General features: G+C 38.5%; 1 protein-coding gene across 1 annotated transcript in view; it reads left to right on the top strand.

Annotated features, from left to right (window-relative positions):
* Positions 1–26,821, top strand: part of avl9 (AVL9 homolog (S. cerevisiase)) — a 700,673-nt gene that overhangs the window by 13,934 nt on the left and 659,918 nt on the right. The window contains exon 2 of the mRNA XM_042767395.1: positions 8,750–8,870. Coding sequence (XP_042623329.1) covers positions 8,750–8,870 — 121 coding nt within the window. The remainder of the gene's footprint in view (positions 1–8,749; positions 8,871–26,821) is intronic.

The following is a 26,821-nucleotide window of genomic DNA, read 5'->3' as shown; positions in this document are numbered from 1 at the left end:
CCCACCTACAACTCCTGCCAGCACCGAGACTCGAACCTGCAACCTTCTGGTTACAAGTCCAAATCTCTAACCATTAGGCCACAGCTGCCCCCAGTGTTAAGACATCTCTCCATTACAGACCGTTCTGAAAGAAGAATTTATGCAAACGCGTATAAAATGCTTTAAAAACTTTAACAGAGATGTCTAGAGGCTATTTAATAGGTCTGCCTCCCATGTAAGATTTTTCTAGTTACTAGTCATTCATTTGTCATAATTCAACTAATCGCAGGATTATATTACATTTACATCTATAATCCATAATGAGCCTTAATATATTCCACGCTCAAGCACATGCATTAAGTTTGCCCCAAAGCACAGGCAGAAGTAGCCTAATAATTGTAAAAAAAGGAGACATTTTAATTATTTATTAATAAACAAATGTTTTCTTGTCGGCTGCAAGATAAAGAGAAATACATCCTTCACAGATTACATAATGCTTTTATTCTGAATTGATTAGTTTAAAAGACATTTCAAGTTTTCTGTAGATATATTTCTCATGTATGTGAGACACCACAATTTTAAGTTAATTCATTATCAGGAAAAAAATTCAAGTGATGTAGAGGGCGCCTCCCTGTCCTGCATGCGCATTAATAATTTTCGCACAAACACTTAAATATGAATAATTATTCACATTTTGCATATGCATTACAACGTAAATAATTTTTTACATGCAATTATCCAAAATGAAACCAAACAAGATTTGTAATGAAGATAAAACTAATAAGAATAAATACGGCGCATGCACTCAGCATCACTCGCGCCGCACAAATCTTGTACGCAGACATTTTACACACCTGCATTTAAATGCGGCTGCAATTTTATTTTTTTAACTTAAATTCTATGTAAGCAAGTAACGGCGGCTCCCTTTTAAAATCACTGAAGTTGTCTATTAATAAAGCTCTTTTTTACATCATTTGCACTTTGTTGATTATAATGAGAGAACTTGAGTTTAATCGTGAGGACGTTTTATTAATCCGTCCATTCTTTAGAATTTCAATGATTTAGCTTAATCGTGCAGGTTTAATTTATTAGTTTCTTGTTTTAATTAGGCCTAAATAATGGGAACGAAATTATACAGTGCCTCACGCTTTACTAAAATAAAGAAAATAATTTATAAAACACACATCAATTTCTTACAGACAAATATATTTTGCCAAGAAGTTGTCTGTCAAAATAAAGTACAGGTAACGAATAACAAAAATGCATGTTGTTTTATTAAAGGAATTTTAAAATATAAATTAAAATATAGGCCTAATATATGAGAATATTGACATTTTGCATATAAATGTAGCCTAGCTCACTAAAATAGGCTACCACTTTTAGGTACGTCTTGGGTACGTCGTACCACTTTTGGGTACGTCGTACCACTTTTGGGTACGTCTCGCTGATCGTAGAATGGAAACGGAGGGTCTCGCTGGCCTCCCACGGGGGCTCGATACTCTAATATTGGATAGGTCAGCTTGGCGACCGTAGAAAGGAAAAAGTAAAGTTGTCTAGCCTGGAGGCTCTCGCCGACGTCCAATGGGAGCACACTGCATCAAACGGGTAAGCCTTGCTGGCCGTAATATGGAAAAGGTAAAGTTGTGTGGCCGGGAGGCTCTCGCCGGCATCCGACGGAAGCTCAATGCTCGCTGCACAGACGGGTAAGCAACACCGTTAGTTGAAAGAAAACATTCACTCGACCTGGAAAGCTATTGCAGCATCTGAGGGGAGTTTAATACTTGCGGCATCCAACGGGTAAACCTCGCCGGTAGTTGAATGGAAAAGGCAAGGTTTGCTCGACCAGGAGGCTCTTGAGGCATCTGACGGGAATTCAACACTCGCTGCATCAGATGGGTGAGCCTTGCTGGTATTTAAAAGAGAAACATTGTTCCGCCGGGAAACACTCTTGCAGCACCTGACCAGGAGTTCAATACTCTGAGCGAGTTGTCTAAAGGGGGATGCTATGAGGATTACTTTGCGTAATTTTTAACGAATTCAAAAAGATGCTTCCGATAACGAGTCAGAAAATCTTGGTGAGGCTTGCCTTTAAAAGTTAAGAGTACAAAAAATAGAATTTCCTGTGTCAGTGTACCCCAAATAAGTGTCATGAATTTGCATGCATAGACATAGCTTGAAAGCTGAGGTGATGTTTACTTTTGCCAGCCAAGTGCTAAGACCCATTTATTTATTTATTTATTTATTATTTTTAATTTATTTATTTTTGTACTTTTTTATTTTATTTTATTTTTTTTATAAATTGGTTGCAAGATCATTGTTCTACGGTTGAGAGAGGGGATTCATTAAGAGCAATCGAGGTGATTATGCTTGGAAGCGGCAAATTATATGGAGCTGGCAGATCGATTGGGAGTTTCTTGTCGCAGAATTTTCAGAGTAGCCACTTCAATGGGCTAATGCAAAACTGAGAAGGCGGGGCTTCGAAAGGGCTGATCATGAACCCTTCTTTAAGTCGTGCCACCTATGGGGGAAAGCTGAACAGATTATTTCATTGGAATGGCTGAACGTAATGAAAAATGGCAACGTTTTGATGTCCACATTCGAGGATTTATGATTGCTGTAGCTTTTCTGTCGTAATGAATAGTCCAATATTAAAGATTGTGTACATTTCAATAAAATGTTTAGCCAAACGAGGATTAGACTGCACAGTGACATGTAGAAACAATTGTTGGGACGTTGGTGCCCTTTGAAGGCTTTTGATATAATGTGCATGTACATTATATTGTTTATAATATTATGATAAGATTGTTCAATAGGACAGTATCAATAATTGCTTTTCATACTTCATTTAAACCAGTCACCACGGCCTCATTACTATTATAAATGTATTTTAGGTAATTTAGAAGGCTATTGTTTAGTTACTTTTTTTTTTGTTACACACACACACACACACACACACACAGAAAAAATAAATTATAATTATCCGACTAATCGACAGAATAATCCACAGAAAACTCTGTTACCCAATTAATTGTTAGTGATGACCTTAAATTAAGGATCTAATTCCGCACTTGCCAGGATTTGGGCCCGGATGTTGTGAACCATTGGAAGTGGCTCCAAGGCAACAGCATTTGGTGGAACGGGCAGTGATGTTGCTATAAAAGAGAATATTGTGATTTTAAATGAAGTATAGAGCTGAGAGGGAGAGGAGCGGGGGCCACGCTTGCTTCAGAAAAAGCTCCTGAAGGAGCGAGAACTGCAGTAGGTTTTTTATTTTTTTATTTTTTTTTGGCAACTTTAAGGTTATTAGGTTTAAAAATACATGCATTTCCTCTTAATCACGCGAAGAAGAAAGTATTGAAAAACTAGCCGATGCGCACGTTGGCTAGACTTGGAGAGAGGTGCCTAGTAATACTCACGTCACATGTGAATTAGGTTGCACTTGTTGATTGTTTCTTTTTGGTAAACCTTATGTGCCTATAATCGATAGTCATTTAGGTACATAGTTGAATCATTTTCTCACAAATCAGTCTTTTCTATCTGTTTATCTGAGTGCAGTGTAATTTGAAATGCAGGGGAAAAAATACTCACGAAATTAAGAAAATCGTAGAAATTTCTTTGTATTCTATGCTGTTTGCGACGTGGCTAAAAAATAAATAAAAACAAATAAAGATCCTTGTGACACGATGTCGTTTAACAACTTTCAGCAACCAACGACACCTATTAGCGACTTACCTAAAACTGTATTGCATCACGGCCTGTGCCGCTAGCGCAAGAGCTTGAGGCCTGGCTGCATGATGATGCTGCAGCCGGAAGAGCCACGGTAAAAGGTTGAGATGAAGCGGGAAGCCAGTGAGGCTTTGCTGCGGTGAGATCGGGGCGCGGCCCAGGCTCGTTGGAAGCCTGCCGCTGCGAGCCAGCGCTTAAGGAGAGCCGGGTTTTGTGCGCTGCGGGGCAATGGAGGTGTCGACTTTTAAGTCCTTTTGATATTGGATGATCACAGGATGCCTACAGAATCTCATCTGCTACTCGATTTCTGAATTGGTTTAAAGCTAAACTGTTACTGATATTTTTACTGATTAAGTTACTTTTTTTATTATCAGGGCTGTAGACTAACTTTTTGCACTGGTTGCACTGGTGCGCCTAACTTTTTTTCTTAGGTGCACCAGCACAAAAGTTAGGTGCACCCAAATGTTCGACCACATCGCATTTAACACCGCAATTTTACAAGTTCACTTTTTTATATAAATTGCTGTCCATATAGGCAATATTGACTTGTAGCCTAAATGATTAACTAACAATCTGGTCAACATTAAGTTCTTTATTTGAAGCACAATTCTACAAGAAAGGTAACTTATTGAAAAAGTGTTGGTGCTTAAAGTGTTTCACTAAGCTGAAATTTAAACTTAAAACATCTCACTTTTATTTGTGTGCACTCACGATATCAACAAACCGTTCGGTTTCTACCGTGTCGTCTTTAATAGGAGTACAAAAATGAACCGACGCTCAGTGAAAACATGCCTAAATGATAAATATATCTATAGACATGATAAATAGACATGATAAATATATCTATAGACATGATAAAAATATCTATTTTATTTATCTTTAAATGACTACTTAACGAAATAAAACAAATCGAAAACAAAAACTCTTTCATTATAATCATAATCCGTAAAGATGCACTTCCTCTAAAGGCGCGTCTAATGAGGAGATGGCGGGTCAGGATCAGTAAATTCATCCTTGCGACACAGACTCAGAAAACACTAGTTTATTAGTAAATAATACAAATATCTCCTTACTATTTCCCCCTTTCACATTTATGGTAATTACTTTTTCCGGTGCTTTGCGGCAAGCTTGAGCCTATTGTGAGTCGCGGAGACTTTTTTTCCCCTCGAACGGTTGGTCGCACCGGTGCAACCTCTGATTTTTTTAGTCGCACCATTGAGAAATTAGGTCGCATGTGTGACCAAATTGGTCACACTCTAGAGCCCTGATTATGTCTTCTTTCTTTTCTTTTAATATACCAGGGCCGGGTTTCCTGATAATGATTGATCTTAGCGCTTAAGAGCGTTTTCTACGAGTAATTTTACGAATGTTCGTTATTGTTTCACATGCGTTTCCCAAAAATGCACTTAACACAGTCGCACTTAGCCGCTCGTTTATTCAAATGTTAACCTAATGCTGCGTTCCAGACAGCTCCAATATAATATAATATAATATAATAGTTATATTTGTAGAGACTTTATTTCAAGGCCCAAGATGGCTGCAAGTCAGTAAGTCATTGACAGATTATTTATTTATTTATTTAGTTTATCCCTATTTTTCCCAGTCTTTGAAGCATGTTTCCTACATTACTTATTTTATTAATTTTTTTTGGTTCAGTCCTTTAATTTAGATATGTATTTGTATTTTTTTGTTTTCTGCCCTTTTCAATTATTTCATTTATAAATTCAAATTTAACTATAATCACATAAATAAAGCACTTGAATAAAGTTAAAGGGTGTAATCTGCCGAAACTCAGCCCAGGTTGGTATGAAAAGTTTATTTTGGTTACATTTTTTTTTTTTTTTTTTTAGATGTGGTTTTTAAAACATTTTTTAAATTTTGTACTGGAAAATTAACTTCAACCACAATACAGGATTTTGTAAAGTTGTAAAAATGTTTTTGTGTTTGCTGGCAGTAGACTGCTGGCACGTATTCTTTCAGAATCATTGTTGGTCCAGTTTATTTTTAATATTCCAATAGAATTCTGTACATCATGACAGCTCTGGTTTTAAACCATTCAGGTGCAAGAAGATGCCAAAAAGAACCCAGTTTGGTACTTACACACTGTTAGAGATGGTTTTCTGTGCACGCCACATCTCAGACAGCATGCAAATAACAAATTGAGTCTTGTGAACTTACCTTCTCTTTGTACTTGAATGTAAAATATACTCAAAACTTCTCCTGACTTGATGAGTATCCAATCACTTAGCACCATCGGTTAAGTGAGCATAACATTTTAGAAAGAAAATGCCAAAACTGAATTCCTGTAGGGCTTAAAGTGATAGCAGCTGCTGCTGTCTGTGTTCTTAATGGCAACCAATTAGATTAAGATTTTATTAAACCAAAGTTCATTTTTATTTGATAAAAAATATGGTTTGAGCTCAGAAAAGAATTTTAAAATGCTTTTAAAATGAAATACTTTTCTCTATGGGTTTTAAAGGTGCTGTATGTGAGATATATATATATATATATTATATATATATATATATATATATATATATATATATATATATATATATATATGACTGTACTAAAGCGTAAAAATACCATAATAGGCTTATGTTTGCAGATATTTAAGAAACATTCTAAGTTCACATACTTGCTACAGTTTTTCTGCTTTGAAATGTGCTTTCCGTGTCTGAATGTCTGTTTTGGTTTCAGTCTGTGTGGTCCCGCCCACTGCCAATTTACCAAATTTGACATCCTGGGTTGCCAGTTGGTGTAAAACACAGCGTATTGCAGCCATATATAGCCAAACAAACTAGGTCAGAGAGAGCAGATTATAACCCATTTAAATAGCCTCGGCATCTATCTAAAAAGCTCAACTAGTGTGATCTGTGAATGCCTTTTAAGCTAAGTTCAAACTAAAGGACTTTAAATATCGGCAGATCGCTGTGCTGTTTAGACTACATGACTTGATTGTCTGTCTTGAAGTTGTTGTGGTATTCACACAACGGGAATGACACAAAACAACAAGTGAAACAGAAGTTGTTTATATTAAAATGAAAATTGGGAAGAAATTAGTGCTGCAAGCTGTTTGCATGATGAAAAATTTTGCTCCATTTCTTTTCTCAAAGCTGTGTTGCTGCTGCTGTTTTTCTTCCGCTGACCTCAACACATGCCTTGCTCTCTCATTGGCTGTAGCTCATCACGACACCTGACACCACGTGATGTTGAGTCGGCCGAACATTCCAGATATTTAGCATGCTAGATATTTGTTTGCCGATTGCGAGGCATCAGCGACGTGTCAGTGAGCCTCTTTGATGTGTCATTGAGTTGTTCACACATAAAGATTGCAGAGCGTTGATCACCCGCTGATTTTCCCCCGATCACAGCCTGACCTGTCGGCAATCCTGTAGTGTGAATTTGGCATTAGATGTCCTGCGACAGGATCTGCGGGGGTGTCCAGTGCTTTTTACCTTAAAGTCTAAGGCTTGTCACCTTTCATTGTTAATTGACCCTTCGCAAAGACTTGCGCCCCTTAGTTTTTGTTGCTACGTCCGACAAGCCATGGCGCTCTCTCATGCCACACATCATGTTCTCATGCAATGAAAAATGCATTGCAGTGCAAAAGGTAGAAGAGGTTCCCCTTGGTAGAAATTGCATGGTTTGCGTGGTGCCTAAACAGCTACTGGGTGAATTGTGCTCATTCCTGTGGCATGTCCTCAATCTGGCAACCCGCTTGAGCGTCGAGTCTGAGAAGGAGGGGGTGAAAGAAATAAGGGTGTACTCACACTAGGCACGGTTGCCTTGAACTGAGCGCGATTATCCCCCCTCCCCACTCCCCTGCTGGCCTGCATTCACACTTGCACTAAATTTTCCAGACCAGAGCACACTTATGTTATGTGCAAGATAACGGAGAAACCCACTTTCGCTAATATTCTACCTAATAAATTTGTCATTTATGTGATATGCCTTGATTTTCACTTGTAAGTATCAGAGAATTATAACGCAGGCAGCTGATGTTAATAAAAAGAATTTGCAGCTATAAATCGCAGACTAATTCCAGTTCATCATTAAGGTGAGAACCAGATCCATTATTAAGGTAAATATACTTGATTGAATTAAATTAATTGAAAAATGTAGTGTAGTAGTAGTAATATTATATGTTTGCGGGTCGTAATGATGACCGTAGCGCACACAAAATAGTATCTGTTCCGTGGTCTGGCACTCACACTACATGCGTACCGTGCCCGAGCCCAACTGAACCGTTCTCTGGCCCACCTCTTCTAACCGGGACAGGGACAGCTAAACAAACCGCACCAGAGCGATCACACTAGTCAAACGAACCGGGCTTTGGGGGTCAAATGCGCTCAGGCACAGTTAAGATTGTCTAGTGTGAGTACACCCTAACTCTCCAATATTTTCACTGCAGTACCCATTTCAGCTGCTAGTGGTCATTCAACTCTGATCCTGAAGTGTTACCGTCCTGCAGACTTCTGCTCCAACACACCTGTCTGTAATTAACACCTTGATTTGCTGGTTCAAGGTGTGTCTGATTGGGGTTGGAGCTGAAATATGCAGGATGGTAGCTCTCCAGGAGCAGGGTTGGAGATCCCTACACCTTTAAAGAAAAATGGATACTTAACATTTTACAAACACCAGAGAGAGTACTTTGAAATAATGCAGATGTTAAAAAAAAAAAGAAAAAAAGAAAGGTAAGTTAATTTTCAAAACACTGTGCTTAAAATGTTATATATGCTAAGGAAGCCTATTATTTTAGTGCAAAAAAATAGAAATTTTCATTTTTGGGTGAACTAACCCTTTTACATGGTAAAAAGTCATTTATTTTGTTTATTTAATGGTCTTATTCACATTTATAATATAATATACATTTTAATGTAATTTCACATTTTTATTAAAATTGTTGAGAACAAAGATGTTCAAATATTTGAGTTATGTTAAAAATATGCTAAATTTTTATATATTTTAGATAACTATTTGAGAATCTTATTCAGCCATTGACCCCAAATCAGCTACAGTTGTCTTTTTATTTTTATTTCAGGTAGAATTCTCATATCCTCCCATTATTCCTGGGGCGGGTCATGACAGTAATACACTCCCAGAAGAGTGGAAGTATCTGCCTTTCCTGGCACTGCCAGATGGAGCACACAATCATCAGGAAGGTAAAGTCTCAATTTACACTACACTTCACAAAAAAATGAAAAAGTGTTTATGAAATTCTACCTAAAAACTTTTTTTATTATTATTGTATATTTCTGATTGGTCATTGCATTCATGAAATCAGCAGATATATCTGTGATTGGCTATGTTGCTCAATGTTGCAAAAACATATGTAAATAGAAAACAGCCCCACACTGCAAGTTGAGGGGATTGGTTACATGTTTGTGATGGTAGGAAACAGGGGCGGTTTGAGACTGTCTTTGGTACACTGCAGTACACTGATAAATTTGCACATGGGTTGTCTTTAAACATTTTAAAAACACCAGACAGAACAAAGCAAGCAACATTAAAAACTTGATTTTCACCACAGGGGGTCTTTAAATAGACTTAATAAGTTTCTTAAGTGTTAATTGGTGTTTTGGGGGTTTTTTGGGTTTATTGTTTAGGGTTTGTGGACTGAGAGTGTATGTAGAGTCAAAGTGGCCTCTAACACTGTCCCTTTTCTTAAAGAAAAATTACTGAATTCTTAAAATTGTAGGCCAAGAGTGGCTGCATTAAGACTGAAAGGGGCACATCAATTTCTGGCTGATAGCATGGTTTCACAACTTTGGAGACAGAGGGTACTCAATGCAAGAAGGATGCTGTCTGTGATTTTTCATTTTACCAGGATTTTTCTATCTCAGTGATACAGAGGCATAAAGAAATCGATCCAACCAAACAGCTGTTGCAACAGATGGGAAACCAACTATGCAATATTGTTTCCTGTCAAGCTGTGTGTTACTATTGGAAGCTTCAATTTAGCTGTAATTTCGAAATATCTAAACAAGAAAGCTAGCAAAAGACTGTGTAAAGAAATACTCTTTGAGAGAAGCAGTCAATCAGCGGAAGTTATTTCTTTTCTCATTAGTGTTTAGCACAGTTGTCGTTGCTAGGAAACGCTTGTTTTGTTTACTGTGATGAGACCACTGATCTATAATATAGAACTGGATTGCTCAGGACGTCATTAAGGTGAAGCCGCAGTGCCGCCATATTGGTAATCCCTAGTGTGCGTAAACGTTCTATTGAATTAATAGGAAATTGTATGATTTTAATGAGAAAACATCCCCTAACAAGTCAGCATTTAGAAACCTGAAGTATTTCTGTACATTATTACAATGCAAACACCCTAGGCATGTAAACGGTTATTTTTTTAATATCGGGAATTTCCCCCACTTATTAAAAACCTACGTTCATTACAGTAGCGAACAACACGAACATGATAAACATCAGACGGACACGACCTCAACATATAAAACAAACGACAAAGTGCTCATTCTGAAATCTGAATTCATTCAGAGAAATAACTGACTATATACAGTACGGATTTAAAGCTTTATTTCCAAGATAGTAAGTTAAGCTTTTCATTTCATTATAGAGCAACATTAACAACATAATTATATTATTCATTGTAATATATTCAAATCCATTTCTGATACTAATATGTTCATGTTTAATAATTCCTGAATAAGTATGTTCATAAAGAAATAAGCTATATTTTGTGTTGAATCATTACCTGTGTCATCAGTGCGCAGCAGACACACGCACCTAAACGGTTTAAATATATCGCTTATACTGCCCCAAAAGACCATACACTGCAGATAACATCTGAAGTAAACATTAATTTATATACACATAACCTAAAAACTAATCCCGTTTGACTGATTTGCTTCAGATCGGGTGATTTTAGGTCAGCGGTTTGAATGTGACTCAATGGTGCTCTCTGCCGGTAGGGATTAGTAAGATAGCGGATCGAACACTTCTGGTGGCTTCACTGCCTGTTGGCAGTTTAGAACGCGATGAGCGATCCAGTCATATATAGATCAGTGGTTGAGACATGCTGAAGTCTCGTACTGTATCGCATACCTTGTCAGTGTCGTGCACTTGATTAGCCCTTTGTTGTGATAAACAGTAAGATAAACACCGTGCAGGGACACAGGCAAGGGACATAAGTATCACTTTTGATTCATCCCCTTTTCTACACCTTGCTTCACTTCTGTTTCAGCTTTTATGACCAACTCTTACTATGTTTTTCCATGTCCCTACTATTACTACCACTCGCAAACCACCCATCATAGGCAGCACAATCCTAAGAACCTTTGCACTTTGCCTATGTCTGCTAATACAATACTTTATTTTTCTATTGGTCTCTGGAATTGTCAGTCTGCAGTAAACAAAGCAGATTTCATTTTATCTATTACTAGTCATTCAAGACTAAAGGCCCTTGCACACTGAGTCTGAAATTTTCACGTATTAAAAAATAAATATGATCTCACGTTGTGTCAATCATGTTTACACACTGCCTCCGAAACTTTCGTCCCTCATAAAAAAAAAAATATCGATCTCATTCATCTTCATTCATTTCTCGCATCCGTAGCAATCATTATCCGTAGCTCCAGTATCGCTAGCAAAGCATCAAACTGAGCCACTGACATCCTGAACTAAACTTTGAATCACTGCTACTCCTGCAGCACTCTCCAATAATTTCTCATTTTCCCACACTCCCTGTCTGACTGGAAGAGGTGGGGGTACTGGTCTGCTTATCTCTAATGATTGGTAATTTATTCCTTTACCTTCCATGGGTATTAGCAGCTCCTTTGAATGACATTCAGTCACTATTACCCACCCTTTTAAAATCCATTTTGTAATTGCTTATCGACCCCCCAGGACCACAAGGTAACTTGGATGAATTGGATGTGCTACTGTAACATGGAGGCTGAGACAGCATTACAATCCATTTGCAGAAGTGTATTAGGGAAAGATCTTAAAGACAGAATCGTTAAACCAGGCAGAATCGTTAAACCTTTCAACATACACAATGGGAATCCACAAGGCAGAGACGAGTAGGCAGGCGAATGGGTCAAGCACAAATATCAGTTCAATAAGGCTATAAATCCAATGGGGCAATCCAACTATGTAAACGTGAGAATCATACACAGAACAGGCAGGCAGAATAACTATGGGAAACGCTTGGTAAGGTAGGTAAACTGGCAATACTTCACAATGAGCAAACACACTGACTCATGTTAAATACTGTCCAACAGGAAATTAATGTAGAAACAGAGGGAGCGGTAAACAGTCAGTACTCAGGCGAGGGCTCCCTCTGCTGGTGCAGCGTCACAGAATCCCCTCCCCTATCAGTGCCTCCTGGCACTCGGCACGGACATCCCCGTGGTCGTGGCACTGGTCGATTAGGTCTGGCTCGATAAAAGTCCTCCATGAGAGAGGGATCCAGAGTGTCGGAGGCAGCCACCCATGACCTCTCCTCAGGTCCATAGCCCTCCCAGTCCACCAAGTATTGGAGCTGACCCCCTCTCTGTCCAGTCCAGTAATTCCTTCACCTTGTAAGCTTGTGATCCATCAACATCCAGCGGCGGTGGCAGTTCTTGAGTCTCATGGTTGGGGTCAGCATCCATGTGGACCGGTTTGAGTAGCGAAACATGAAATGATGGAGACATATGATAATTAGCAGTAAGCTCTAACTGGTATGTGACCTCATATATTCTTCTGAGAATCTTGAAAGGACCAACATACCTTGGGCTGTGCTTCCTGCTTGGCAACTCAAGCCGCAACTTGAGGTCCCTCGTGGAGACCCAGACCCGCTGTCCTGGTTGGTAGGGAGGGTGTGGCCTACGTCGCTTGTTGGCCTGGAGTTCCTGTACTCTCACAGCTCGTTGAAGACATATGTTTGCACAGTCCCACACCCCCTCACTACGCCGAATCCAGTCGTCCACGGCAGGGACTGATGAGGGTTCACCAGACCACGGGAACATAGGGGGTTTATAACCAAGGACGCACTGGAAGGGAGTTAGACCTGTGGATGATTGAGTCAGTAAATTTTGTGTGTTCTCCTCCCATGGAAGGAATTCAGACCATCGATGCTGTTCTCGGCTGCAGTAGGATCGTAGATATCTGCCTAGCTCTTGGTTTAGTCGTTCGACTTGTCCATTTGCTTGTGGGTGGTAACCAGATGTGAGGCTGATGTTGATGTCAAGGTGCTTGCAGAATGCTCTCCAAACTTGAGATGTGAACTGGGTTCCTCTGTCACTCACGATATCCTCTGGGATGCCATAATTCCGGAAGAGATGGTGAGACATTAACTGTGCGGTTTCCATGGCTGTTGGGAGTCCTTTTAAGGGGACCAAACGACATGATTTAGAGAACCAATCTATGATGACTAGAATGGCTGTGAAGCCGTTGGACTACGGTAGGTCTGTGACGAAGTCAATGGAGAGATGGGACCAGGGACGTTGTGGAATGGGCAGTGGTTGGAGGAGTCCTGAAGGTAATTCCTTGGGGGTCTTGGATTGAGCACAGACTTGACAAGCTTTAACGTAGGTAGTGACATCCTTAAGCATTGAGGGCCACCAGAATGAATTTCAAAGTAAGTGTGCGAGATATTCCAGGATGGCCAGAGCTAACAGAAGTGTGGACCCATTGCATTACCCGGTGACGTAGACTTTGTGGAACATAGTGTTTATTAGGTGGGCAGTTAGCAAGGGCTGGTTCTTGGAGCTGTTGGGGTCAGGTTGTTTAAGGATGGGGGCTGTGGTAAACCTGACTTTCAGGGTATTGCATGCTTGATTGGCCTCCTCGGTCCACTTCAATTTTGAAGGCTTGCCTTTTAGGAGAGATGTCAGAGGGGAAGCAACCATACTGTAACTTCTGATGAATCGTCTGTAAAAATGAGCAAATCCCAGAAATCTTTGAAGCTACTTTATGGTGAATGGCTGGGGCCATTCTGTAACCACCTTGATCTTGGATTCGTCCATCCTTACTCCCTGATGACTGATATGGTAACCTAGGAATGATGTCTGTCTGACATGAAACTCACATTTTTCTGCCTTGACATACAGTTGGTTCTCTAGAAGTCGAGTGAGAACGGTCCTGACATGGTTGATATGTTCCTCCTTAGAATTAGAGTAGATCAAGATGTCGTCAATGTAGGCTATTACATACTGGTTCAAGAGGTCTCGGAAGATCTCATTGATGAATGACTGGAATACAGCTGGAGTGTTGGCAAGTCCATACGGCATGACCTGATCCTCATAGTGCCCCCTAGTGGTGAGGAAGGCAGTTTTCCATTCATCGCCCTTGTTAATTCTGATCAAGTTGTAAGCACTTCGTAGATCCAGCTTGGTACAGATTGTCACCTTGCGGAGCTGTTCTAGGGCCGAAGGAACCAGTGGCAAGGGGTATCTGAACTTTACTGTGACGTTATTAACCCTCTGAAGTCGATTAACGCGTATATGCGTTATGAGGCATTTTCTCCTGATAACTCTGAAAAGAACTTAAATTACACTTTCAGTTTTAATCGTACAGATAAGAGCAATACATCAAACGAATCTGTAAAGGGTCTACTTTTTTTGTATACAGACATAATAACAACAAAACTTTGTGCACTTATAAAATAAAGATAACAAACAAGGTGTGCTGTCTGCGCTGATCTTCATTTACAAATGCGTCATTAAAATAAACTGTAACTCAGTGAATACTCAACGAAGAGACATGAGAGATATATCTATAGAAAGCCTGACATGTCTACTTTTAAACCAAACTAAGTGCTGCCGAAAACAAATATTCTGTGATAAAGTAATCCATATGAAAACAACGCGATGTCCATTTTTCACGTCGCCCTTCATTATCTTCTAATGCGACCACGCCCCTGCGCTGAAAGAGCTTTTGAGATGATAATGTTTCACTGAAGCGCGCAGCTTGAATACGCCCACACAACAGAAGACAACGCAGCGAGACTGTTCTTCAAGTTTTTTTTATTTTATTGTTTGCTTCGCGATGAGAGGAATAAGATATAATTTACCCCAAAAAGATGTGATGTGGTTCAGGATTTGAGATTTGGATTTCCTCAGAAAAAAAGAATGAAGCACTTTATTCAGCAGAGATCATAAACATGAGTAAGTCTCTTTTTATTTATTTATATACTTGTACTAGTTTTCACATAACGTGTCAACATTTTACTAGTTAGACTTTTTCCAAAGACTTTTTCCAAACTATAATTCCTGACTTAATGTATAATCAAATTAAATATTATGAAGTTTCAATAACAATATACACTACTATACCATTCAAAAGCTTGATGTAAATAATATAAATGTAACAAATAAATGTAACTGTAACAAATGTAACAAACAATGCTGTTCTTTCAATTTATCCCCCCTAAAAAACCTGAAAAAAATATCCTCAGCTCTTTTCAACATTAATAATAATAATAATAATAATAATAATAATAATAATAATAATAAAAAAAATAAATGTTTTTTTTTTTGAGTAGCAAATCAGAATATTAGAATGATTTCTGAAGGATCGTATGACTGGAGTAATGATGCTAAAAATGCAGCTTTGAAAGTCAGCTTTGATTGTTCCTAATAAACTGTTTAACTGCACTTGCAAGTGAATCTCAAATTATTTTGTGATAAACACATATATTCTAAATAAACTACAAACATAAAAATATATACATTTATTTTGTCCTCACATTCTTTCTTGTAACTCTTCCCTCTCAGTCACACACCTTGCTGAAAGGCTCATTTTGCAGCTCATTATGCGGGCCTTTGTCTTCTCAGGTGTGAATCACACAAATATTCATGATAGTTGACGCCTACTCGCATGTGCCCTTTACAAACAAAAAGTGTCTTAGAAAATTTAAATCAATCTATTGTTTACTGTGAGTGAGTAAACAAGATGATTTTCACATCATTTTGAAGTAAAAATTCTAGGCTACATGCTCCAGGTTTGACAGTCTTGTGAACAAATGTTGTGTATTTGTTTTATGACCTTATTTCAGAGACTTCAAAATTTTAGTTTTTCACTTACCACGCATAAATGTTGTTTTCCCAAAAACACAATCATGTACATACATGCTATTTACATATTATTGTAGCCCAGTTTGTACTGAATACAGTGTTTTCAGACTTTAGCCATGTATATGTTTAGAAGCAAATGAAAAAAGCACAAAAGTCAGGGCATGTCAAAACTTCTCCAGGCCCCCAAAACCCCCTAGACCTCAGAGGGTTAAGTCCTCTATAATCAATACAAGGCCTCAGTCCTCCATCTTTTTTCTCCACAAAGAAAAACCAGTCTGCAGCTGGTGATATAGAGGGTTGAATGAATCCTGAACTTAAGGCCTCTTCAATATATTCCTCCATGGCTTGGGTCTCATTTCTGGACAAAGGGTAAATTCTACTCTTGGGAGGCATTGCATTGGGGAGTAGGTCGATGGTACAGTCCCAGGGGCGGTGAGGTGGTAACTGCGTAGCCTTGGTTTTACTAAAGAGCTCTGCCAAATCATCATAACAGTGGGGAATATTAACTGCCTTATTACTCGTGGGACTTTCTATGCTGGTTGTGTAACATGGTTGGGGAACATGGGAAAAACAATGGCTCTCACAGAAAGCGGACCACTTAATCAACTCACCCTGATGCCAGGAAATGACAGGGTCGTGGAGATAACCATGGATATCCTAGGATTACTTCATGCTTGGAGGAGTCAATGACGTACAGGGAGATTAACTCTTGGTAAAATAAACCAACTTGGATGGCTACTGGCCTGGTTTGGTGAATTATTTCATTCCCAATGGAGGTATCGTTGACAGCCTTGATCTTGATGGGTGGATTGCAGGGTTGGATAGGAATCTGATATTTTTTGATGAGATCTTTGTCTTTGACCATGTTTTTTACATCTTTTTAATGTCTCCCAGAGCAATGGATACTCCCTTCCTGAGCAAGACAACTCTGACAGGATTCAGCTTTTCAGGCCCCTTTAATAGGAGGATGTTCATGCTCAGTCCCTTAAACTTCTGACTGCTGTTCCATACAAAACATACCAGAGTGGTAACTGGGTGTGGATTTGGTGTCACCAGATAACTGATATACAAGACTGGACCATTCCAGTTGTCAAGAGCTTCATTGGTGAGCTTCATGACAGCGTGCCTCGTAAACATGCTGTGGACCTGAGCTGCATAGACTTTTTTGCTGCTCAGGCACGATCCAAACCTGCCTTTCTATTCTCAGGAAGGTCACTTTTACCCCATTTCTGTTCTGTTTGGGAGAGTAGCAGCATCTTGAAACCACTGGTACTTGAAAGAAGAGACTCACTGTGGAAATTAGCTTTCACATAGCTGAGACCCCCTTCTTATGATCTTGAACGCTTTCTTTTACAATTAGTGGTCGACCAATATTGTTTTTTTAACAGCCGATGCCGATATCTTGGAAAGCAGGGTGGCCGATATAAAGCCGATATAATTTTATCATATCATTGAAAAAAAATTATGCTAAATTTTTTAAAGGTAAGTTGTTGCAAACAATTTATTTTAGTTACATTTAATAATAAAAAAAATTGTAAGTTAGTCAACTAAATTTGTTTATTTAAATATAGCTAAAATAAATTGATTGCAAACAAAATTCATTAAAAAATTAGTAAATTCAATGAATCATTTTTATTCATTGTATTTAAGAAATTTGAAATCATTTGAAATGGGAAAATAAATGTGTAAAATAAAAATGCTTAAACTTTAAGTGACAGAGTATTTTTCACAAATAAACAAATATTTAATAAAAATATAAATAAAAAGGAAGTAAGCACTGTAACCAACAGGGCACTCAGTATTCTAGGAAGTTTGTGTGCATTGGGAATCACATTTATTTTATTTTTTTTCAAATAAAGCCAAGGTAACACTCATTTTACATACAGAACACAGTGAAAATGACATGAATATGACATTGGGCAAAAGCATGAAGTGCAGCATAATTTGAAATCATGAGTTAAAAGTTTGTAAATCGCGCATGTCAGTGAAGCTGAACTCTCCTCCTGTCAACATTCAATTCACACGGACCGACCATCACACAGAGAACACACGATCGTGCAGGACACACATCCACACTTCATAAGATCTCACAGCTGGATTCGACTAAGTTTGCAAGGTTTTTTGAAGTTAGATGTTCATTAGTCATTCAGAGATTTGTTTAAATTATGTAAAAGCGTATTTGCTGAATGCTGACGGCAAACGAGAAAGTATTATAATGTTTGCCTTTTTATTACTAACAATATAAAAGCAATCATTATAATACTTTTTTTGTATACATTTTAATTTCTTTGTTTAACCATTTTATATGATTATTAGACAGACGTCTATCCGTATTAGACAGAACTGTTAACAACGACAGCAAACAAGAGGGAGAATGAAAAATATCGGCACAAACGCATCATCCAAACAGACGTCAAAATAAAAGTCCCGCCACGAACGCATCAGCCAAACAGAAAAACGTATTGGCTGATGCTGATATTTGAAAAATGCCAAATATCGGCCAAAACATCGCCATGGCGATATATCGATCGCCCACTATTTACAATAGTGTCATCTACTCTCTTCCAGGTTGGCAGTTCCCTCAGTGACAATCTCCCCATTTCAGTGTAGGCTGTGTTGCCTCTTTTCAGAGGTACTGTATGATTTGTACTGTTTTAGAAGCAAGCCATTCCTTCAAGAAATTCAGTCTTTTCAGGCCTCTTTTACTCTGCCAGGTCTATTTTAGAGAAGAATCTTTTTAACTGCTTTGAACTTACGCCTTTGTGTACCATAGCATTCTCTTCTAGACCATAACAGATCAGATGAATTACTTACTGAAATCTGGATGTGAGTCTCTATTTTCTCCCCATCTCTGATGTAATCAAGCATTAGCATTGTTTTGAACTGACTGATTGAATGCATTTGCTTACTGGATCCTTGGATTAAAAAACTTTCAAGAAACTTACCAGTTTAATGATCTGATCACAAACAGAGGGGTGGAAACATAATGTCTCTTGTCAAAAAACCTGCTTTTTTGTATTGATTTAAAAGTATTATGTCCTCTATAATGTATTGGTTGAAAAACAGACTTCAGAGGTTGAGTCTGCTTTCAAACTGCATATAGTTTATGCAGATAAATAGAGGCTATATTTTTTACTATTCTGCACGCCTCTTCGACATGCTCTGGGGAAGCGCAGCCCACGCTTTGAAAACCCCTGCAATAAACAATATACAATACATATCAATCACTACAGACAATCATGGGATCAGGGTCAGATGTACTGTATAGTTCAGAGTGAAAATATACATGTGCACAATCCAGACAAAATAAGCAGTAATAAGCATAAGGAGTAATACAATCAGAGTAGTCCCTCATGGAGTGGATACACTAAGCAACCTGTACTGAACCATCGTAAATAACACAGAGACAAATTAATGCACATTCCAGTACCTCAGTCAAAAATTGGGAACATTCACAGATGACACCATGCCACAGAATCCTCCTGTCAAAGACATAGCCGTTCCGTCTGTAGCAACCATGTTGAAAATACCATCAAGTAGGCCCCATCGATGGAGTCAGATGAGACATGGATGAGACACCTCAGCAAGTGGTGGAGCAGAGCATACCACCTCCACACACCATAGGGAAATACAAAACGTAATTGGAAAAAATCTGTTAGGCTGAAGTCGATTGTGTATAATATGGGGAAAAACCTGCAAAGCAAACTTAAAGCCTCAGTGTGAAGCAGCAGCCAAGCATGCACAGCGTACTTACACTGGAAATGACACAAAAAGCAAGTGGCTTTTTGGTGCAAAAAAACTTTGCTAACTTTAAAACTAACCTTGAGAAACATTATATAAAAATCTGAAAATGTATTACATGACCACCATGACCTGTGATCGGTGTAATATCTAAGGCCTTGTAATCATAGAACTAAATTCAGGGTAAAATATGACTTAATATTTCTAAATTATGACTGTTTTTGATGTTAAAAAAAAAAAAACATACTAAGATTACAAGCGCACCTGAGGTAACATAAAATAAATCGAAAAATGCATCATAGCCCCAATGACGCACAGATAGGGTTTAATAAGGGCAGAAACTCCACAAATGACATTTAAGTGGGTTTTAAAAATCACTAGGTACGTTCACATGAACACTTTTTGCTTCCATCAGAATCAATTCATTCTGATTGACAAATCAGAACGTAGTGTTTACATGAACGCTAAATAAAGTGCATGAATAAAACTGCATGAATAAACAGTTTCCGCCGTTGTTACATATGGTTTTAAAAAGCATACTTGATATTTATCTACTTCGGGTCCTAATTAGGTGACGACCAGCACGTGAACTGCTTACTTTATAAAGCAGTAAAAGTGCCCCTTCCCACATCCAAAACCAGTCGTCTGTGGATGATAGTCTTAAACAAGGACTGGTGGGACATTGTGCTGCTCCACTTCACAGACGCTGAGTGAAAGGGGAGTTTTATAATGACGGGACACTCATTTATGACACTTTATTCACCAGGAAGAACCGCTTACGTCATTACGCTATTTTTACGTCATTGCACATTCACAGTACTTTCCAGTTTCGGTTTTCAATCCGATCAAGTGTTTACATGTCCTCTCCCTCGGATTACAAAAGGAATAAACCACCCCTTACAATTCAATCGAAATCTGAATCGGATTTCGAATATTCGTCGAATTTAAAATAAAAATCCACATTCGAATGCAAAAACGTTGCAATCAAATTTTAGGGGTGCGTTAAGGAGGCTGCTTTAAGGCCTGGCCCGGGTATACTTTACATTCCGCGTTCCGTTCTGTCTTGCGCCCAGCAGCGTCCGCACAGCTTTCAAGAGGCGGACGAGCTCGACACGCAGTGCCCCCCCAAATGACTTACTTTGCCCCCCTAAATGTAATGCACAGGACAATTAAGCAAACTTGCATTAGACGTTTAATATTACATGTCATCGATTGAGATCATTGTTATTATGATGTTGTTTCAGCAGAACTTAGCTCACAGGAACAGTAATCACTACAACGGTAACACTAGAAATGCATAACACATTACCTTCAGAAATGATTCAGACAATTCATTATTCAATGCATTATTACACAGAACATAATTTTAAATATAATTATATTCATAAATGACTGTTAAAACATCACCCAAAACAGCACCCAAACCTTGCAAAGACCTACCTCATTAATTATTCAAATACAACAGCCAATGGCAAGTCTCCAGCAGCAGACCTTTCAATATGTTATTTTTGTGTTAGTAGTTTTATTTATTCAAATTACAATATGCAGTTTGTGTGTAAGTATATGTATATGTATATATATATATATATATATATATATATATATATATATATATATATATATATAAATAATATAAATCATGCAATTCATTTAGTTAAGCATACAGTATTGTTTTTTACGCAATTTCTTTGCTCAGCTGAGCTGCGCATTGCATGCGATCTCAGAATAATTTTTTGGCGGTTTTGTACAGAAAAGCTACAGTATGGATATAAGAAAGTGGTTTAAAGATTCGTCGGTGACAAAGACGACTTTGACCAACACCAACATGTGTGGAGACGACTCTGGAGCTAATGAGATGGTAGGATTGGAGAATTTGTCTAATGAGACACAAGGTTCACAGCGTAGACAGAGCAGTAGGGCTGCACGATTAATCGCATGCATTTATCATGCGTGTCTTATCAGTAAAGCTGGTTCCGTGATTAGCGGTAAATATCCGTCACCTATTTTCAAATGCACCGGGAGTTCATACACAGAGCCGTAGTTCACTGACAAGCTACGCAATATCGTGTTCATAATCGAATGCGATTAATCTCAATTATGAACAGAATATTGCGTAGCTTGTCAGTGAAGTACGGCTCTGTGTATTAACTGCCGCTCCCGTTTTGAAAACAGGTGACAGACATTTACCGCTAATCACGGAACCGGCTTTACTGATGAGACACGCATGACAAATGCATGCGATTAATCGTGCAGCCCTACAGAGCAGCGGGTGTAATTATGAATGGGCCTACTACTAGTGATGACGTGATTGCCGTCGCTGTGGCTGTGACTGTGGGCCAAAGCTGCAGTCCATTGATGATCTTGGAAATGAAGGACCGAATCAGATCATTTTACAGCGTTACCCTGCTCACTTGTATAATAATAAAAATCGCTCCTTTGTGTCTTCATGGCATCAGACTCTTGACTGGCTTGAATATAGTGTCAAAGCTGATGCAGCATTCTGCTTCCCATGTCGAGTGTTCAATAGTGCGCACGCCGTAGTAGACTTGACTTTCATAGTCAAAGGGTACCTGGACTGGAAACAAGCCGCTGAAAAAGACAAGGGATTCCATAAACATGCAAGTTCAAAAAGAACATTTGACATGTCTGGCAAGATGGAAAGAACACCCGATGCGCATGGATAGTGGAAGGGAAATTTCCACACTTCTTAATTCTGATCAGCTAAGCAGAAATCGTTATTACGTGTCTGCTCTCATTGATGTTGTGGGATTTCTCGCTGAAAATCAGTTACCTTTCAGAGGGAGCTGTGGTGCATTTGATGACATGGCAGAGGATGGTAGTGGTCTTTTTCTCTCCCTGTTGAATTGTACTGTTAAGAAAGACCCTACATTGTCTGAAATAATTAAACACATCCCCCGTAATGCAAGCTACACAAGTCCGGATATGCAAAATGAACTGATCGCCATTATGAGTAACGTCGTGACTAGGGATATGCCGGTATCAAATTTTCCTGTTGCGGTTAATTGATAATGCTTTTAGCACGGTATACGGTATTATCACGGTATTGGAATTTGGTCATAATACAGTATAACAGGTTAAATATCTTTTTTTCTTATGACAAAAATAACTAAACATTTAAAACAATAAAGCAATACAGAAAAATATATTTAAAGTTAAAAGTTTTACACAGATTAAAGCACAAAAGAACTATAAAGACCCATAGGTATCACTTTACAATAAGACCTCATTAGTTAAGCTTAGTTAATGCATTAACATTCACAATGAGCAATAGCTACATTTGCTACAGAAGTTACTAATCTTTGTTAAAAAATTCAAGTCTTAGCTCATCTTAGCTCATTAAATACAAAGTTGCAACTTTCGATTTTAACAATGTGTTATTAAATATTGGAATACCTAAGATTAATGAATGTTCAGAAGAATTTTTCATTGGCAGTTTGTTAACTAATGAAGCCCTAATGTAAAGTGTTAATGAAAAATAAACAATCAAAACACTTTCAAACAATATCTAGGGCATGTTGTAGTCCAGATTAAAATGGAAAAAATTTATGGAAATATATAAATATTATTTTATATTATTTAAATGTTTAGAAAGTAGCAACTGCTTTTTTTTCATGGGGTTTCCAGGGTAAGGGCTGCATTTTCTGCAGTTTAGCGCCATCTGTTGTCAGAGAGTGAATGTGCTTTCATCAGCGCATCTCTCAGGTGTTCCCCCATGTGCTTCTCATGCGTGCTTGTTTACATCAGAGCGCACACGCATCTTTAAAGCAGCATACAGCGGTGTTGTGCATTTTAACCAGTTGATGGGAAAAGTGTTCTTAAAATGCATTCCAAATTCTGAATAATTTGTAATATATAATTATTCTCGGTATTTAGAAATGCCCACGATAACAATATCATGCATATTCATTACCGCGATATATCACATTACCGAATATCGGCACATGTCTAGTCGTGACTGATGCCATTGTCCAAGAGGTGGGCGATTCGTGGTATACTATTAAAGTGGATGGGACGGGACGCCACTGGATGTGAGAACATATCTATGGTTATTCGCTTCGTGTCTGCATTACATGAAACAACAGAACGTCTTCTCACAGTAGCTACAGCAGATGCCGGAGATGTCAACACACTGACAAACAAAATTATAGAAGAACTGGCAAAAGCCAGACTAAACACGTCACAAATTTTAAGTCAGGTGTATGATGGAGCTTCTGTTATGGCTGGAAAGAATGGCGGTGTGCAGAAACTACTCCAAGAAAAGCTGGGCCGAGAAATCCCATATGTCCATTGCATGAACCATCAGCTGCACCTGGTGGTTGTGAACACTTTGACAGCAGAGAAAGCAGTCACTGATTTTTTTGATGTATGTTGCACCCTGTACAGATTCTTTCGGAAGCCAACTGTTTCGGCGCAGTACAAAGGTGAGCGATTAAAGCGACTTCTTGAGCAGAGATGGACAGGACATTTATCAACAGTATCTGCGATCATTAAGTCTTACGAGGAGATCATTTCTTTGCTTTCGGAGATCGACGCAGAGCGCAGATATGGTGCTGAGGTGAGGATGGAGGCCATTGGGCTTTTGAGGGAAATTTCTCAGCCTGCGTTTATGTTCATCGCACTCTTTGTAAAGACAGTGTTGATGTTGCTGGATGGCCCTAACAACTTTTGCAAAGTGAGGACATGGACCTGTTGACTGGGTTGGAACTGGTCGCGAGTGCCACTAAGTGTGTGATTGAACTCCGCTGTGAGGCCAAGTTCAAAGAGCTGTGGATGCGGTCACCGATTTGGATGTTAATTCCGCACCTTCAAAACGGCAGCGCACAGTAAATAAGAATTACACCAGTATTTCGTTGAAGAAACAACAGGACAAAAGGACAATGACAAACCAGAGCTACGAAGGCTTTATTACAGTGCACTTGACACACTTCTAGGAGAAATCAACCATCGCTTCGGTGAGCGCAACACACAGCTTGCGCAATCGCTGATTGCTTTGAACCCAGAAAGCGATCAATTTTTGAATCTGAAGTTACTTCAGTACATCATGTCATTAACAAAATCAACCATCGTTGAGACAGAATGTATTGTTGCTAAACAGTTTATTTCTACACAAATAACAAAGAAGGAAACGCGAAATTGACAACACAAAATCTCCTTTCAAAGTACCACAAAACATTAGAAGCAATGCCAAGTGTACTGACAGCTTTGAAGACCGGATTGACGCTTGGTGCTTCAATCGCAATGTGTGAAAATTCATTTTCAGTTTTGAGGAATGTATTCACCGACCACAGACGTTCTATGCGCCACACACGCAAGGCCCAGCTCATTCAGCTGGCATTTGAGAAGGATCTCACACGCAAGTGTCAACATGAATGGAAAGATAACATTCTTCGGAGATTTCACTCGAGACCCGCCGCCTTCAACTATTTTGATCAATTGTGAATACACTGCTTGCCTGCTACATTGCTAATTTTTATTGCAGTATGGTAGCCTATGCATTGCTTTTATTATTGTTGTGTTGTTGGTGGAAACCAGGAGCTTTTGTGACTCATGTTTATGAAGTGTAGAGTCATAAATCAAATTGCTTTTGGTGTAGTTTTAGGTTGAACTTGTAATGATATACGTTACGTTTGATTGTTCATGTTACTTAAGAAAGCCACTAGATGGCACTGTGTTGTGTATGTGATGAACAATGCAGATTAACAAAAAATATAGGCTACTAGCTAAATTTGGAAATGTTAAGAGACAATAAACAGAGACGTTGAGATCATACGGTGAAGTATTTTTATTTGAATAATTGAACAAAACAAGACTATTGTGGTCTATTTTAGTTATAGCCTAATATGGGTTGTTTTATGGTCTGTCTCAGATCATTAAAAAAAGTGTGCCCCCCTATGAAAATTAAATTAGCTATATAGACCAAAATAATTTTTTGAACCAGGCTGTAAACATGTTTTTTTTTTTCTGATGTAAAGTTAGGCATTTTAACATGGGGAGTCTATGGGAATGACTCCCTTTTGCAGCCAGCCTCAAGCAGCCAGTCGATGAATTGCAGTTTTAGTCACTTCCTTGTTGCTTCACGAGAGAGAGTGGTAGGTTGCCGCTTACATAATGCAGACGGTGTGTGGACGCGGATGGCCCAAGTATATTTTGGCCTTTATCAGTGGCGCACGAGATGTGATGACAATGTAAGTTTCATTGCATTATAATTTTCTTGTTAGCCTATCCAGTTAAAGCCACTAGATGCAGCGCTGCTGCAATGTTCTTTTAGAATATTGCGGAAAAAGAACAACAATGTGGAGAACACATTGTTTACATCAAAAACGGAAAACCAAGCCATTCACACAGAATGCATTTTTCTAGAGGGACACCGTTTGACTCGCGTCTTGCCCAAGAGAGCCGGATGTTTAGAAAGCCATGTAAAATCAATGTATGTTTAACTTTTTAAAGACATATCTCGAGAATTTATGGTGGGTTTTTCCCCCATCCCACTGCCTCTCATGTTTTTAAATGAACAATGTACTCTGTGTGATTGGCTTTCCCGCGCATTGTATTAAACTATGCATGCATACGTGATGCTGTTTTGTTTTATAGTTGTTTAAGCAACTTAATTATAATTGGTTTATAAACATTATTTTAAATATACTTCACTTAACAGTCATGTATTCTAATGCTTTTTATTAAACGTGCATTAGTAAATATTTTGCTCGATGTGCCCTCTTGTGGCATCAGGAGAGAAGCAAAAAGCTTTTCTTCACGCTAACTGAAATTATTATATATTATATATAAGTAAAAAATTCGAATTTAGTTTTTCAGCCATTTTGACAGCCCTACTTGCATCTAACATTCCCAATTCAACTCGTCAGCTGTGCAGAGCTAATTAGTAGAGACTTTAAGATGGAAGCGGATCAGAAAATGTAAGGAGTTGTCAAGTCAAGTCAAGTGACCTTTATTTATATAGTGCTTTAAACAAAAAAGATTGCGTCAAAGCAACTGAACAACATTATTTAGGAAAACAGTGTGTGTCAATAATGCAAAATGACAGTTAAAGGCAGTTTCGTCATTGAATTCAGTGATGTCATCATGCAGCTCAGTTTCAGTTTTAATAGTAATCTGTGCAAATAATTTGCAATCAAGTCAACAATATTCGCTGTAAATGAAGTGTCCCCAACTAAACAAGCCAGAGTACAGCGCAAGGAACCAAAACTCCATCAGTGACAGAATGGAGAAAAAAAAAACGTTCAGGAGAAACCAGGCTTAGTCGGGGGGCCAGTTCGTCCCTCTGACAAGACGAAACCAGCAGTTCAATTCCAGGCTGCAGCCCAAAGTCCAGTTTG

This window comes from Cyprinus carpio, chromosome A12 (genome assembly GCF_018340385.1).
Source record: "Cyprinus carpio isolate SPL01 chromosome A12, ASM1834038v1, whole genome shotgun sequence".
Classification (NCBI taxonomy): Eukaryota; Metazoa; Chordata; class Actinopteri; order Cypriniformes; family Cyprinidae; genus Cyprinus; species Cyprinus carpio.
This window is presented reverse-complemented; position numbering and strand designations above follow the sequence as displayed.